The 18,282-nt window shown below is 36.5% G+C and overlaps 1 protein-coding gene across 1 annotated transcript in view; it reads left to right on the forward strand.

The window, feature by feature from the left end:
- Positions 1-18,282, forward strand: part of Enpep (glutamyl aminopeptidase) — an 80,574-nt gene that overhangs the window by 17,440 nt on the left and 44,852 nt on the right. The window contains exons 4-7 of the mRNA XM_077803216.1: positions 9,880-10,000; positions 12,654-12,808; positions 13,462-13,575; positions 16,974-17,108. Coding sequence (XP_077659342.1) covers positions 9,880-10,000; positions 12,654-12,808; positions 13,462-13,575; positions 16,974-17,108 — 525 coding nt within the window. The remainder of the gene's footprint in view (positions 1-9,879; positions 10,001-12,653; positions 12,809-13,461; positions 13,576-16,973; positions 17,109-18,282) is intronic.

Consider the following 18,282-nt stretch of genomic DNA (forward strand, 5'->3'; position numbering starts at 1 on the left):
GTTAGTAAGATAGTAAAGTATTTCATGTTCATTTTCTTTGTCCCAGTAAGTCTTTGGAATCTAATGTCTATTTAACACATACATAGCACACCTCAATTCAGACTAGACACATTTCAAATTTCAGTAGCCTCATGTAACCAATGGCTGCCAATATTGGCTCCTTTCTCCATCTTTCACCTTTTGGTGAGACATATGCTGTAGGCTACATGATAAGTCCTCTTGTTATGTGGTTTCTTGTTGAGTTCCATCAGAAAGGGACATCAAAGAGATTACTTAAAATATACAAGAGTAGAGCAAGGTGTTTTATTCCTCCCTATAAGATTCTATTAGGGGACTGGGGATGTGGCTCAAGTGGTAGCACGCTCGCCTGGCATGCGTCCGGCCCGGGTTCGATCCTCAGCACCACATACAGGGATGTGTCTGCCGAGAACTAAGAAAATAAATATTAAAAGAATTCTCTCTCTCTCTCTCTCTCCCCCTCCCTCTCTCTTTATAAAAAAAAGACTCTATATTAGACTGTGAGTTGTTTTCTACCTGCTTTTGGTGGGAATAACTTCAGTTAGGTCACCTTGTCCTACAAGTTTTTCATAATGGCTCTCTCTTATTTCACCTCTCACCTCTCCAATTTTACAAAAGGAAAGGTGCTTCACAAAATTTGTTAGTTTCTCTCAACCTCTCCCTTACCTTTATAAATACCTTATTAAACAATTTTTACTCTGATTAAGCTTTTTCATCCTTGAATCTTGAATAATGATTTTTAATTATAAGAGAGTAAAATATACCTCATCTCATATCACAGGGAATGTATATTCACATACCAAATTAATTATATGTTAAAATATAATGTATAAAATGCTAAAACTTTTAAAGAACATATTTGTGTAACTTTGTGAAGAGAAATGGAAAACAAAATAATATGAAATAAACAAAAGCTTAAAAATTAGATATTATAGTTAAAATTATTATGTGTAAACATTTATTAAAATGAGTTGAAAGAGACATGAATTATATTACAGCTAATTTTTTTTTAATTTTTGATATTCAGCTTGACTTGGTTTCTCCTTTGGTTGGCTTATCCCTTATTGTAGTTCTTCCCTTTGCAGATTTTCATTGTTGTTTTTTATTTTCTCCTCATGGAATATTTTGCCAAGAATGTTCTGTAGTGCAGACTTTCTTGCTGTAAATTCTTTTAGCTTTTATTTATCATGGAAGATTTTTATTTCATCATCAAATTTGAAGCTTCATTTTGCTGGATATAAGATTGTTGGTTGGCATCCATTTGCATTCATAGCTTGGTGTATGTTGTTCCAGGTTCTCCTGGCTTTGAGAGTCTGGGTTGAAAAATCTGCTGAGATACAAACTGGTCTTCCCTTATAGGTAATCTGATTTTTTTCTCTTGCAGGCTTTAAAATTCTATCCTTATTCTGTAGGCTAGGCATTTTCATTATAATGTGTCTTGGTGTAGAACTGTTGTAATTTTGTACATTTGGTGTCCTGTAGGCCTCTTGTATTTGATTTTCCAGTTAATTCTTCATGCTTGGGAAATTTTCTACTATTATTTCATTGAAGAGATTGTGCATTCCTTTGGTTTGAGTCTCGGAACCTTCCTCTATCCCAATAAATCTTAAATTTGGTCTTTTAATGGTATCTCATAATTCTTGGATATTCTGTTCATGGTTTCTTACTATCTTCACTGTGAGGTCAACTTTATTTTCAAGAATGTATATTTTGTCTTCATTGTCTAAGTTCCTGACTTCCAAGTGATCTAGTCTGTTGGTGATGCTATAAATTATAGAGTTTTTTTAATTGGCTTATTGTTTCTTTCATTTTGAGGATTTCTGGGTTTTTTTGTTGTTTTCATTATGAGGATTTCTGGGGTTTTTTGTGTTTTTTTTTTTTTTTTTTTTTTTTGTTGTTTTCTTTGTTGGAGTGATCAACTTTTCCCTGCATCTACTCACTTAGGTCGTTCTTCAATTCCCAAATCATTTTAGTTATGTATATTCTGAACTCCTTCTCTGACATTTCACCTACTGCACTATCTATGGACTCTATGGTTGTAGTATCATGGTTTGTTTGGGACACTTTCCTCCCTTGTTTTTTCATGATGTCTATGAGTCTTCCTCACTTGAGTATAGATTTGAGGTATTACAGCTTCTGCCCTATTGTCTTATAGTAGGCCTATAGGTTACCAATACCTCACTTTTAAGGGAGAGATCAATATTACAGCACTCAATGTACCCAACGAGCAGCCATATATTGGTTAGCTTCTATTTTTACATTACAGTTTTGTCACTATAATTAGAAATGATGAGTTCGGTTATCTTCTACCTTACAGTCAATAGGTTTGCATAACGGTTTACAGTTTCTAATGGTAGAAGGGGGCCTGGGTAGTTGGCTGAGATGTTTATGAGGTAGAATGTTAGAATATGGAGGTATTAAATTATATGACTAGTGAGAGGGTAATCATAAGAAGTTGGCTGTTAGTAGGAGAAACAAGAGAGAGAGGCAACCCCATGCAAGACTCCCTGTTACCTCAGCAACAGGATAATTATTAGCACCCCTAGTAGAGATACCTTTCATGCAGCCAGGCCCACAGGGATCTTGGTGATATCTTACCAGGTCTTTATTGTTGTCCCTTGATACAAGCGGCAATGTCCCAGTGGTGGTGGCAGCCGCAAGCCTATCTGTACCCTGATGTTGGGCTGTGGAGCCACGCTTTGCTGAATAATGAACCCCAGTGCAGGGTGGCTCACCCTGTATCTCTGTGTCTCCGGGTGCGGGACAGGACTCTCCTCCCGATCTCTGGGCCGCGGTGTCTTGAAGTTATTTTCTAATAATGTTGTTGAGCTTGAATTTCCAATATCACTCCGACCAAGGATGTTTCCTTGTAAGGTAGCTCTACTAGTTGAGTGAGTCATTGAACCTGTACCATTCAGCTAGCTGGGTTCTAAGGATGGATTTTACACAAAAGATTTAGAGTGATTTAATGAAAAAGAGAATTTGGTGAAAGATCCCGAAAGTCCTGTAAGTAGTAAATCTTTCTTAAATGGTTCTATGATAAGTGAGAGCATAGCATTCTGTCTTAAATCAGTGAAGCTTTTCATCGTTTGGAAGAGGAACAATGCTAATATTGTCATGATATATTACTTTCTCATCATTAATTTAACAAGAGAGTAATAGAAGCCAAACTTCCTTTTGAAACTTCCCAGATGCTCTGAGTCAGAATTCCAAGAAAATTAAAATGTAAAACTGAAGCCACTAGGTGCCCCTTTCCCTTTCTTCCACCACACACCTACCCACCTCTTTTCTCAGAGCTGGGGGTCGAACCCAGGGCCTCATGCACGCTAGGCAGATGCTCTCACTGAAAGCACATTTACAGCCCTCTACCCCTTCCAATCAAAGATAAGCAACCAGAATGTTCTCTCCTGCAAAAATCTGTGGGACTGTTGTGCCCTTCAAAAGTTGGACAAAAGTTCAAGGGAGAAGTTTGAAGCCTCCAGTGTGAATGTTAGTGCTTCAGAGTAAATTCCACTTCCTTGGCATCCGGGAGGTTCTCCCCTGGCTCCCTACCCACTCACTCTAAACTAAAATCTAATAGTTGCCATCACAGAACAAAATGCTCCCAGTATGATTTCCTACTTCAGAGAGAATTACAGGAAAATCAACCTACTTAAATCTACGGAAATGTAACATCAGAGGAAACCCATACCAGGTGGCATGGTCCTACATTCTTAGAGCTGAACAGACAGCCTAAGACACACAGTATATGAAAACAAGCAACAGGAAAGAGAAAGTCTGAGACAAATAGAAACACAGTGGGAGTGAATTGCAATAGCTGGAGAAACAAGAGAGAATTTTTTAAAAGCCATAACAATGAAGTATTCATACACCTGTAATCTTTAATTAGTAAGCTCAAAGATTCAAGAAGATGTGCTCATTTTAAAATAAATACAAAAAGTGACACGGAAACAATCAGAAATAGTAATTAGAGTTTAAAAACATGATTTCCAAAACATGGCCTTGGTCCCACCCCCACCCCTACCAGGTGATCAATTCATTCCAAAATCAGAGCCTAATAAGCCCATAATTTCATTCTGCCCACTTTTTTTTTTTGTATTTTTATTAACTCCATACAGGCATTCATATTGTTGCAAGCCCTGATAGGTCTGGTGGGTTCCGATTTTTATAACTTACCGATCATTTCTGAGTGTTAGGAGCAGAGAGGATCCATCAAAGGATTAATTTTTACCATCTTGACCTGAGGTCATTACTTTTTCTGTTAAAAAAATAAGTTTAAAAAAATTAAGTTGTAGCTAGATAGTTGTTGCACACACCATTTTTATTTTATTTGGTACCAGGGTTTTAACCCAGGGGTGCTTAACCATTGAGCCACATCCCCACTCTTATCAGAAGATGATCAATAGACACGAACAATAAAGACAGGCACAGCTGACCTGCAGTGCTCCCAGCTAGAACCCTGCAGGCCTGGCTTCTGTCCCCGGTGATGGCAGCAGTAGAGGCTTGCAAAATGGATTCTTTCATGTGGTCTTTCCAAGTTTAAGGACCTCATCTCCGACCTCAACACAACCTTCCAGAGTCTTGCTCCACCAACCTTTCTTCCTCTCCCTGACCCAGGTAACTTTCATCTAGTCTTTTAAGACAGTAGAATCTCAATGTCTCTCCATTTTCTCTCCAATATATGATTACAGCAAAATCTCTGGTTTATTTTTTTTTTCCTGGCTTTCAGTTTTTATTGCTAAAAACCTTTCCAAACAAGGTTCTTGCAAATCAAAAGATCTCGCTTCAAAATTTATAGTATGGGCACCAAGAATCTACTTTGGATGTCCAAAAAGTAAGTTTTGCCTTTCCGCCCTCCATTTGGTGGCAGTGCCATTGGCAATGTGGGTACCCTGTGAGATCACTCACATATAAGGAAGTGCAGACAAGAAAATCACAAAGGCCAATAATTCAGTGTGTTATCTTTAGTGATATTAAGGCTGTTTATGGACATATTTTTAGAATCATTATGTGTCAATTGCTGTGTTTGCATTATCTTATTTAATCCTTGCAATATTTCTATGACACTATTATCATTATTATCTCTATTTTGTAGCCAGGAGAGTTAGATTTCAATCTGATGAGTAGAGAGAAAGTATGATGTAGAAAAATGAACCTTGTTCTGAATTCTAGTGTCAGTGTGTTTTGGACTTCATTTTCTCCATGCATACAATGAGGAAGTTTACTTTTATTTATTATCTGTTTATTTATTTGGTACCAGGGATTGAACCCAGGGGTGCTTAAACACTGAGCCACATCTCCAGGCCTTTATTTTTTTTATTTTGAAACAGGATTTCACTAAGTTGCTTAGGACCTTGCTAAGTTGCTGAGGCTAGCTTTAAACTTGCAATCCTCCTGCCTCAGCCTCCCAAGCCAGAGGGATTACAGGCATGCACCACCAAACCTGTTAGAAAGTGTATTTTTTTAAGAGAGAGAAAGAGAGAGAGAGAGAGAGAGAGAGAGAGAGAGAGAGAGAGAGAGAGAATTTTTTAATATTCATTTTTCAGTTTTCGGTGGACACAACATCTTTATTTTATGTGGTGCTGAGGATCGAACCCAGTGCCCCTCAAATGCCAGGCGAGTGAGTTACCGCTTGAGCCACATCCCCAGCCCAGGAAGTGTATTTTTAAATCTCCTTCAAACCCTGAAAATTTAAATAGAGGTTTACAATCCTTATCTAAACCCTTACAACCAGTTGTGTGCTGGAATTCCTGAGTTTTTGGATTTGTGTAAAATGATATGTTCAAATGCTGTCACTGCAGTGGCATCGGGGGTAGCATCTTATAAGCACATAATAACATTATGATTAAGAAGATTCTTGATGTTTCTGCCTGTATTTTAATAGCAGGGAAAAAAATAAAGATCATTAAAAAAAAACTCCTAGGAAAAGACAATAGAATGAATTGGACAATACTTTTCTATGTTCATATATGAATACACACCCATGGTACCTCCACATCCTGTTCAGCCATGGAAATGAGAAATTATACTCCATGTATGTATGATGTCAAAATACATTCTACTGTCATGTAGAACTAAAAGGAACAAATAAAAATTAAAAAAAAAACTCCTATAAGTTCAGATAAGTTGATACTGCCATATTAATTTGTTTAAAGACAACAAAAGCTTTTGATTTTCAGAGCTCTGGGTTTTAAGGTCATGGCTAAGGAATTGTGAACCTGAGAAAGGACTGAGGAAAATGAGCATGGATGATATAAAACATTATGTTCCAGATTCATAGAATTGATGAAAGAGACATTGCATGGGAAATGCTTTTCACAGTACCTAAAACAATTTAGGTACTAAATAAGACTAGCAAGAAATCATAATAGTTCCATTGTTAAGCTTTGTACTTGATTTTGGTGGCAGAGACATAAATAATCATCACTGACTGTAAAGATGGCACGTGGTCTTATTACATTGTTCTAAGAAAAGTTGACCTCAAGGGACACATAAAGGGAGTGACAATGATCAACCAGGAATCAATCAGGACTCACGTCCCATCTCTGAAACTACTGGACACATTTGAATGAAACGGATAATATTAAAAACTCTAAAAGCCTACTTTATAATAAGTTCCAATAGGTTAAAGGAAAAGCACAAAAATAATGGTAAAGCCAGTGCATGGTGCCTCCCCAAAAAAGAATCAACTGAATCTAGACTTTAGAAAGCCCAGACTTTCACCACTGACATTTGTGCAATGGATTCAGTGTTTTGAGGTATGACTAATAGTTTCTGGTGGAGGTATATCCAGGTAGTATAATTTGCTTAGGGAGCTTACTCTTTTTTAAAAATTAAATACGCACATAAAAGTTTGGTCCTTAAAGCATTATAAATCTCACATTTATGTATGACGTTTACAAACCTTATGTTCATATTTATATATAAAGTTTGCAAACTTTATATTTAACCTTTAATAAAGACCTTGAATAATAGAGGCATGGCTAGTCATACACTTTTTTCAAAAAAAAAAATTATATATATATATATATATATATAATTTTAAGTTGTAGATGGACACTCTACCTTTATCTTATTTATTTATATTTTTGTGGTGCTGAGGATGGAGCCCAGGGCCTCACACTTACTAGACAAGCACTCTGCCACTGAGCTACAGCCCCAGCCCTAGTCATGCACTTTTAAAATGTCATCTCGGTAAAGCAAATATGTGGATTAGAAAGAGGGAAATTGTTATTGAAAAGTGTTGACGATTCAGAGGTTATTTATTTACTGCACTTTGTCCTGCACAGAATGCCGAGACTTAGCAGATGATTGAGAGTTAACACCTTCACCAAGGGCCAGAGAAAGGAGAGAGGGATGTCAATGGAGCTTATGTTGAAGACAAGGTCAGAGAGCAGGAAAAGCACACAGAGGGGGAGCAAAGGTGTTGGCAGAGGAGGGTAGATGCTTTCTAACGCCCCAAATGCAGACATCACAGAAATTCTGCAGTTCAATGCTCCTCCCCCAACACACGCTATTTGGGAGCTTCAATTGACAGACAATGTTGGCTCATTACAAAATTAATGGGCCATACCTATATAACCTGTGATTGCGCAGTTCAGTCGCTCTAACAGTGGTCATAAAGTATGATCTACAGCCTCGCTTTGAAGGGTCATAGATCACAGATAATCTGCAGACTGGCTTGGCTGCAAAGACGAAGCATTCTTCTGTGGGGCAGGGTTTCACAGAAACAGAAGAGAAAGGAACTGCTTTGATTTGGATTGACTCTACATCGATACCAATCTTATCTAAAGAAACCTCATTTCTTCTGCTGTCACCATCAATATTGGAAAAAATATAGAGGAAGAAAAAGTGAATTTTATTGTTTCAGAAGCATGCTACTTCAAAGGAGCCCATGAACCAGCGTGGGAAATGAGCTCTAAGAACACATGGAGTCTCTCTTCCCGTTGCTTCGCCTAGGGCAGGAGGCCTCATGGTTGTCTGTTCCTCCTCTTTGTCAACGTTCTTTAACTCCCCATCATTGTGTACACCACAGAAGCACATAGTGTGTGTGATGGAGTGAATCAAGAGGACCTGTTACCTTCTTATGTGTTTAATGGTAGAGAATAGATACAGCAGAAAATCTGAGAAAGTTTGATCACACTAGTTGGTTCACAGAGGGAAGACTGTGAGACTCTAGATGGACAACGTGACAATCCTGTGTGATCCCACTGGCTTTAGTTCCATATGGTCGGTTACCCTATTATCTTTGTTTCATTCAGTGAGCACCCACTGGATCCTCAGTTTCACATAACTGCTTGGAAAATTCATGTCACTATTCACCAAAAGGACAGGGAGAAAATAGGTCACTCATCATTTTTGACAAGTTAAAAAAAAAATCAAAGAATGTTGAGATGATCTTTGAGTGAGTTGTGTTGTTCTTGAGCATGTATTTATTTTTCCAAATCAGGCAAGAATGTCACCCAGTGCATATGAGAATCATGAGCCAGTGCTGATAATTTAAGAATTTGTCCTTTATCTTATTGGATCTTTCTACTGTTCTTCACTGCTGAGAAAAGATGACTAAAGATGTGTGCTGTCATGAACAGCAAAACCAGCAATGCTCTATAAATGGTGAAAGAAAAGAGTAGACATCTTTTTTTTAATTATTATTATTCTTTTGTTAAACCTTGAGTTATCTGTTCTGGTTAGGGCCGTGGCCTTGAATTTACTAGGTATATCTTTTGCTTTCCCTGAGGGTTTTTGATCAGACCTTGGGGTGAGTATGCATATTTCACTTGAACTTCTCACAAACCTTCAGCCGACTCTAGCTGACTGTAGCTGACTTCAGACTCTGTCTGTAGCACCTTTTTCTTTTTTGCATACAGAGAAATGCTGAAAACCTGTGGTATTCTTGCACATAAACCTGATGTCTAGGAACCACATCTACTTGCATAATAACATTATGATTAAGAAGATTCTTGATTTTTAAAAAATATCATACAAACTTAGAATTGGAAGAAAATATGCTTGGTTTGATTGATAAATCTTGTCATAGCAGCAAGAAATAATACCCTAGCAAATTTAGAGAGTTGATGTAGCTTTTGAAGATGACTCCCTTTCAGGAAAATTTTGGATCATTATATTTTAGGCTCTGTGAACAGAATAGTTGAAATAAAGAAAAGATGATGTGGAAAAGCTGGATAGAAGAGCACAAGGAGAAACATGTGTTTAGGGGCTTTTTAGATGAGAATAAAAATCACAGGAATTCATATCCTTAAAGACAATCTACACACATGCAGAGAAAAGCAGAGACAGAAGACGGATTAGTGGGTGGTTTGAGGGTTGAATAGATGCATAGAATTTAAGAAGAAAATATATTTATAGATAGAAAAAGTAATAACATCTTTTAATGTTTTGAACCATTGCATCTTACACTTTTTTGTTTTGGGTACCAGGAATTGAACTCAGGGGCACTTAACCACTGAGCCACATCCCCAGCCTTTTTTTTTATATTTTATTTAGAGACAGGGTCTCACTGAGTTGATTAGGGCCTCCCTAAGTTGCTGAGCCCGGCTTTGAACTCTTGATCCTCCTGTCTCAGCCTCCAGAGCCACTGGGATTATAGGCATGTGCCACCATGCATTTGGTGTCTTACACTATTTCTAGTCACTAAAGTTGCTCAATGAGTAATACAATTTATGTGGACCTTTTACACACTGGTGAAGTGATTTGTCCACAATCACACAGCTAGTATGAAACAGAACTGGAATTCAAATTAGATTTATCTGACTCCAAAGCCCTTTTGACTATAATACATATTATAGTTTATTTGTGTTTTATCAAATGCATAATTTTCACTGATTTTTTTTATTTTGTTAGCTCACTATTTATGTCCAGCCAGAGCAAAAACACACAGCTGAGTATGCTGCAAACATAACTAAAATTATATTTGATTATTTTGAAGACTACTTTGCTATCAATTATTCTCTTCCTAAATTAGGTAAGAATTATTTTTTTCTATTTTTAATATCGTCTTTGTTTTTACCTGAGTTGATTCATTGCACCTAATTAACTATCATCCCTAAGTCCTTTTCTTATATGTGTACTATATGTGTGTGATACTGACTAGATGATGTTGAGACATCCATTCTGGATTCTTCCAAAAATAATGTGTATACTCTGTTTGGACTTATGTACAGTGTTTATTTACAAACAAAAATGATCAAAAATAAAAGTATGTGCACCGAACTGCAGAGCTTATTAATGATGGAACAGAAACAGCAAACCAGATTAGCTTAAACAACCAGCATCCATCCCAATAGTGTACATGCCTTCCCAACATCTGTGGGCTAGAAAAGAAGAGGGGTAATTGATGTCGCAAGAGTTCCATGTGCTTCCAATCTTCCCATTGTTGTGCAAGACTAATTCTAGATTCTCCAGCAGTTAAAATGAAATGCTGGTGCTCCTTCCAGAAACATCTTTTTTTTTTTTCCCCTGATATGGAGGGAGGCATGTTTTCCTTTTAAAACAAAAGTCAGACTGTAACCAGAATAGTGTGGGTATGACATTTCTATAAATAGCAGAAATACCTTATTAATAAACTTGAGTGGTGTTGGCAGAACTTTAAATTTAAGACCCATAGAGTTGCTTGTAGTGATGAAATGAAGGCAGTGAAAGAACAAACCAGCCAACAACCGGCTTCCTTGCTCTTCTGTCTGCCCTTCCTTAATAAATTATCAATGCAAAACAACTCGAATGACAAATTTCCTACATGAGAATAGCTATGACTGGGAGCAAGTTTGTATTTTTTTTTCCCCCAGTGGAAAAGGTTCCCATTTTTTTTTTTATTGCTTAACAGTGATTACAGAAGGAGACAAAAAGAGAAGCAAATTTTCATCCAAATCAGAAAAATAATTAATAAAATATGAAGCAGCTGAATTCAAAGGATTCCCCCCCCCCCCACACACACCCCCCCTTTTTTTTTTAAAGAGAGAGGAGGAGAAAGAGAGAGAGAGAGAGAGTTTTTTTAATATTTATTTCTTTCAGTTTTTGGCGGACACAACTATCTTTGTTTGTATGTGGTGCTGAGGATCGAACCCGGGCCGCACGCATGCCAGGCGAGCGCGCTACCGCTTGAGCCACATCCCCAGCCCCACACACACCCTTTGTCTCACTTGTACTGCCCAGATGTAACCTGGGAAGTGGAACTCTGGTGAATTTCTCTGGCTCTTCTGCTTTCTTCCTCCCTCTCTCTTGCTCCTTCTTTATACTCTTTTATGAACATTTTTAACCCTTTAAGAATTAACTGCATCATAGAAGTAACTTCTACACTCATTACACTCCAAAAGTTAAACGTACTAGTGCTATTTAATTATAATTATAGTGCTATTTAATTATAATTCCAATACTCAACCAGACACGATATTACCAAAAAATTTTATTCAGTGATAACGTGCAAATTACACTTCACAATATTTTGAAAAATATCAGCACTTGGTGGAGATACTGCTCCATCCTTTCAGGGATATTCTTATGACAAAACAATAAAACCTAAAAAGTAAACTACTACTATAACTTGACTTCCACTTAAGATATATCCCTTTTTGAAAAGCTTTATGCTTCAGAAATCTTTATTTTAACCAGAAATAAAGGGCTTTTCTTTGTCTTGTTTGTTTTTCAGGATCTTTTTATTGGCGCACCATAATCATACATAACAGTGAGATTCGTCATCATATCTGCACCTGTATACAATATAACAAGAAAGGGCTTTTCTTACATATTAGATGAAAACTTCAGTTTATTTCCACTTTTGTCCCTCATTTAAATTCTATATGTAATGAAAAAATTACATGCTGATTATGGTTCATTGACCAGGGAATCTGTATTTTCCACTAATCAACTGAGCATTTTCTATTTCATTTAGAAAATTTAGCTGCTCGAGGCTTCCTCCTTTTGCCAGGTATTAGGTCTATTATCAGCCTCAGCAAACATAAAGAATAAGAACTCCTCACAAAATCCGACACTTTAGACCTGGAAGAGAAGGAAGAAAGAATATAACCAATTCCATGATTCTCCAACTTATTTAATACACCTAAGTGGATAGTTAGCTATTAGATTGGTGGAGAATCAGGTGGACCTCAAACTGTATAGAATTAAAGGGGAAAGGAAGTTTCGTATTCTCTATTATTCTCTATTCTTGGTTAGAGATTTATTTCTGTGCCCTTAGCCACTCTTTATTTCTCAGTCCTGATTTGAAGACTCTCTATTCTCTTTCTCTTCACAGCTTATCTTCAAAACAGATACTTTTCATAAAATAAGTGAAAATCATGGAGGGGGGAGAAACCTAATATAAAGAAAGTACATATAGAGAGTAACAAAAGACATAAAATTATAAAGCCTTGAAAAAAGAAGGCATGAGTATTCTTCTTTTTAGGAAAAAAAAAAAAAGACACGTTGCTATCTTAGAGCCAAACGGAAATACTCCCTGGAAGTTTTAAGACCAAAATGTTTGAATAAACCATTACTGTTTCTCACTCTAAGAAATTATTTTTAGATTTTTACAAAACATTCATCCAAAGAACTGAATTTGGTAAGAAATGCTATGAACAAATGGAAAGAATGCATTTCTCACTGGAGTCTTTCTTTTTCCATAGATAAAATCGCTATTCCAGACTTCGGTACTGGTGCCATGGAGAACTGGGGACTTGTCACTTACAGAGAAACAAACCTGCTTTATGACCCTCAGGAATCAGCCTCATCCAACAAACAGAGGGTGGCCACTGTGATTTCCCACGAACTTGTGCATCAGGTGTGCATGGGATATTGGCATCAAGTCAACTTTTTTTTTCCCCCCCGGTTACTAGGGATTGAACTCAGGGGCACTCAACCACTGAGCCACATTCCCAGCCCAGCCCTGTTTTGTATTTTATTTAGAGACAGGGTCTTACTGAGTTGCTTAGCGCCTGCCATTGCTGAGGCTGGCTTTGAACCCACAATCCTCCTGTCTCAGCTTCCCAAGCCGTCGGGATTATAGGCATGCGCCACTGCACGTGGCTCAACTTGCTTTTGAAACAGACTTAAAACCATAGGAATAATTCAAATTATCTATGACTTAGCAAATAAAAAATAGCTGATTCAGAAAATCCTGCATGGAGACCATTCTTAGTGCTAATACGTATTTAACCATAAAGAAACTTAAAAAAAAATATTTTGCCATTGGTAAATACACAGACCTTCCTATAACTTTATAGATTCTCAGTAATATCTAAATAAAGGTAATAAGGCAAGGAGAATTTAATATCATTTAAAGATCAGCATAAGTAAAGCAGGAAATAAATACAGTGCTTACCACTTCTCTGTCACAGTGTCGAAATTTAGATGGATAAATAACTGTTTTGAAATTTTCTAGTCTCTTCTACCATAAGAAGAATTGAACTCTATCTTTATTGCTTATCATTTCAGTGGTTTGGAAATATTGTAACCATGGACTGGTGGGAAGACTTGTGGCTGAATGAAGGATTTGCTTCTTTCTTTGAATTCCTGGGAGTAGACTATGCAGAAAAAGAGTGGCAAATGGTGAGCCCAGAGCACATGCATTCCAGATCTCTTCTTTTCATTATACAAAGCACAATAACGGGCCAGTGTCAGGATCCAAGGGTAATGTGCTTTGGGAAGTTCATTGTGAGACTAGGGTGAAGCCAGCTGGCTTCCAGAGAACTATGCTTAAAGCCAATGCCTAGTCCCTACAAGGCAACTGACCACCACATCAGATATCCCTGAGAGATGTACTTGGGGATATCTTTGAGAGAATCACTTAAAAATACATGTTGAGGCAGGGAAAAAAAAAGACAGCCAACATAGAAAATGCCAACCCTATGTTCAAGAAATATCTATGTGCTAACCCTTTGAAAAATGTCTGTCTTATTTTTTAAACTATTTACCTTAGACAGGGTGCTCTAATAGTGTGGTGAAGAGATAAAAGAATAAACTTAGTAGTTAGCTACAAGTTCAAATCTCAGACACATCATTTCTTAGATTCATGACAGAAAAGTGACCTTGAGCAAGTTACATAAGCTCTCCTTAGTTCTCTCTTCAGTGTTCAATAAGGACATTGTTCTCTATCTTAGAAGCTTAAAAGCTTCCAAAATATACATATATTGACTATTAACATAAAGTGTACCCCTGAGGGACCTGGAAAAAAAAATACCCATGTAAACTCTATAGTTTTTTGTTTGTTTGTTTTAGAAAACTTATCTGTGCTTTGTATTTATATTAATATGGTCTTAGTATTCTTATTCTGATTGTACCTATGAATGTGTGTGTCCACAGAGATATAAATGTGGGAGTAGAGAATTAGGAGATTGTGTTGGATGTAGAATACTGCCCTCTACTGGGAAGAACTAAAAATATAAATGCCTGAAACCCTTGCCATTTTCCTAACCTGCTTTAAAAAAGTAAAAAATCCAATTTGCAATTATTGCTTCTTTAAAATTTTAATCTATATCATGATTTTTTATCCATAGAACTGTTGACATCAGGGACAAGATAATTCTTGTACCCATCTTGCCCCAGTTGTGACAACCAAAAATGTCCTCATATACTTCCAAATGGCACCTGAGGACAAAAATTTCCTGGAGTAGATAAGAACCACTCATCTACACTGAAAATGTATGATTTTATAATTTATTGAAAATAAACTACATAAATAAGAAAATCATTTCAGCCTTCTTTCAAAGGAATCCAATGCCCTTCTTATATCAAACTGTTGTAAGAAATTATGTTTCAATAGTGTCTGATACTTTAGTTTCAGTGTTTCAAGAACACTGATAAAATTCCAGAAAGATTTGGTATGCAGTTCTTGAAATTGCAAAAAAAATTAATCATACTGTATAATATATTCACAGTTTATCTGTTCCTTCATCCATTCATTCATTCTTCATTTAGGAAAACTAGAGAGGACCCAAAAATAAATAAAATATATTCTAAGCCTTTAATGAGTTCCTAATTCAAAGTCTTGTTGGTGAAGGGGTCAGATAAAGAAAAATGTTTTGTGAGAGAACTTTATAGTATCACAATAGTGAAGCCTTATTTTTTAAAAAATCTAAGCTTTCTTTTTCTTTGTTTTCCATATTTTTATTGGTGCATTATAGTTGTACGTAATCGTGGGATTCATTGTTACATATCCGTACATGTACACAATGTATCAGCCAATATTGTTCCCCAGCATTTCCCCTTTCCCTCTCTCCTTCCTCCACCAATCCCTTTCCTCTACTGATTTCCCTTCAATTTTCTTGAACCACAACCCTTCCACATTTCCTTTCCTTTTTTCTCTCTAATTTACACATATGAGAGAAGACATGTGACCCTTGACCTTCTGAATTTGGCTTTTTTCATTTAACATAATGTTCTCAGGTTTCCTTCATATTTGTGTAGATGACATACTTTCATTCTGTATAGCTGAATAAACTTCCTTGTGTATATATATACCACATTTTCTTTAACCAGTCATCTGTTGATGGATACTTAGGCTGATTTCATGATACTTGGCTATTGTAAATTGTGCTGCTGTAAACATGAGTATGCATGTTTCACTTTAGTACGATGACTTCAGTTCTTTGGACTGAATACTGTGGAGTGCTGTATCTGGGTCTATGGTGGTTTCATGCCTAGTCTTTTGAGAAACCTCCATACTGATTTCCATAGTGGTTATACTTATTTACAATCCCACCAACAGCATAAAAGTGTTCCGTTTTCTCCATATCCTCTCCAGAATTTACTGTTGTTTGTATTTTTGTTTTTGTTTGTATTCTTGACTGCCATTCTGACTGGAGTGAGATGAAAGCTCAGTGTAGTCTTCAGTTGCATTGTAGAACCTCCTTTCATCAGTGAAAAAACTCTGAGGGCTGGGAAGTTCACATGAGCTTTCACATAGACAATAGATATTGAAGCTAAGACCGCAGTCCAATTTCCAGATACTGAGAATAGGATTCTTTCTATGCAAACTGCCTATATATACAAAAATCAAAATCCAAGTCAAAACTAAACTTAACTAGCAGTCATCATTTGACAGCAGTATCTTGCCTATTATAAATAGACACCATAAAATTGGAAAATGTCAACAAATATGCCATGCTCTTCTTTGGAAAATATTTTAAATTAAGTAGGCTCAATAAAGTTTCTGATTTTTAAATTACTAATGACTTAACAAAGTTAAATTTCAGATTCTTATTCTTTAAGAAATAAAATCATAATAGCAGCTAAGGTGTTAGGTTTTCCTTTCATGCCAGGATCTATGTCAAGTGCTTACCATGAATTATATCTTCAATCCTGTGCACAAGTCCACAAAGGAGATGCCATTATTACCCCTAGCTAGTAAGGGAGGGAACTTGCTTAAAGACAGCTTAGAACCAATGAAGTTGGGCTATATTCTTAGGCCTCTCGACCACTCTGTTTTGCTGAGAAACACGAAATGAGAAGTGATTATAAGAACTGAAGAATAAGCTAGTTCTTTTTTATTAATTATGAGTCATCCAAATTCCAAGGACAAATTCACAGGAAATAAAAACTGAACCTCAGCTTCAGCAGATTGACATGCTACTTTACTTAATCCTCAGAACAAACTCATGAAATGATGTCACTGCTCCCATTGCACAGATGTGGCTATGGGGCTTAAAAAGTTTGGAATAGTCCAAAAGTCACACAGAAGTGGCAGAACAGAATTCATACCCATTTTTTGTCTTTTTGGCCTGTTTATAGGAGAATGAAGTCAAAGCAGTTATAAATTGAAGAAGGGAATGAAATCAGTACAGATCAATCAGTGCAAAATATGACTGATTTGAAGGCCTACTGTTTGTTTCAAATAATTTGAGTCATTTATATTAATTTTCTCTCAACTTTTATTATATATGGTATTACAAAATGTGCACCAGTCTAAATGAAGTGCTCTATTTCTTTGGCTCGTTCTGTCATTTCAGCGTGACCAGATATTACTTGAAGATGTATTACCTGTACAAGAGGAAGATTCTTTAATGTCTTCACACCCAATAGTCGTCACCGTGTCAACCCCTGATGAAATAACATCTGTTTTTGATGGAATATCCTATAGCAAGGTGGGGAACTGTGGCATTGCTTTGAAATCTTCCTGTTTACTGACTTTTCTTTCAAGTAGAGGCTAAAAATGGTAAGAATGGTATTATACCAAGTGGGCTCTGATTTTTATAATTAGTAGTAATTTAACAGTTACATTTTATAATCTGGTTGCTTAAGGATCAAGATAATGATAACTGGGCATTGCCACAGGATTTTTGAATTCAGTGTTTGAATTTTTCTCTTTTAATTTGTGCTTGTACCTGCTTCCTGCTTTCATTCTGATAATTGAACATTTAGTCTTTTTTTTTTTAATCAGGAATTGAATCTAGGGGCACTTAACCACTGAGAGACATTCTCAGCTTTAAAAATATATATATATTTATTTTTTAGTAATAGGTGAACACAATGTCTATTTTACCTTATGTGGTGCTGAGGATCAAACCCAGTGCCGCACATATACTAGGCGAGCTCTCTACCTCTGAGCCACAACCCCAGCCCACCTCAGCCCTTTTTTATATTTGATTTTGAGATAGGGTTTTGCTACGTTGCTGAGGCTGGCTTTGAACTCACGATTCTTCTGCCTCAGCCTCCTGAGCCCCTGGGATTACAGGCATGTGCCACCATGCCCAGCAAACATTTAGTCTTTTTTTTTTTAGTATTTATTTTTAGTTTTAGGTGGACACAATATCTCTATTTTACATTTGCGTGGTGCTGAGGATCAAACCCAGTGCCCCATGCATCGTAGGGGAGCGCTCTAGCACTGAGCCACAATCCCAGCCCCAAATATTTAGTCTTTAAACATCAAATTTAAAATTGTTTTAAAGACAGTATATCTTACTTTTCTGCTATGTGGTCTGTCAGTGAGGAATCCCATATATGTGAGCACTTTTTCTAGTAGAATCCTTTAATGCTCCCAGTAAACTTAAATCTAAATCAGTTAGAAGGAAATATTCTTATTCATTTTTAGATAAAATTTAAAGATGACTTATTAGCATTTTATAAATGAGGAATTCTTATCCAATAAAACTTTTATGAAACACTGCTGAAAATCTATAAGCCAAAGTTTTGTGCCACCTGTTCTCTCCCACAACAGCTCCTGCAGTTTCTCCTTCACATATATCCCATTCCTATATGTCACATCATTTAAAACTTTATTTTTGTAATTTCCAATCTGGTTTCTTGTGGTTTACCCAC

Source organism: Urocitellus parryii, chromosome 10 (assembly GCF_045843805.1).
Source record: "Urocitellus parryii isolate mUroPar1 chromosome 10, mUroPar1.hap1, whole genome shotgun sequence".
NCBI lineage: Eukaryota > Metazoa > Chordata > Mammalia > Rodentia > Sciuridae > Urocitellus > Urocitellus parryii.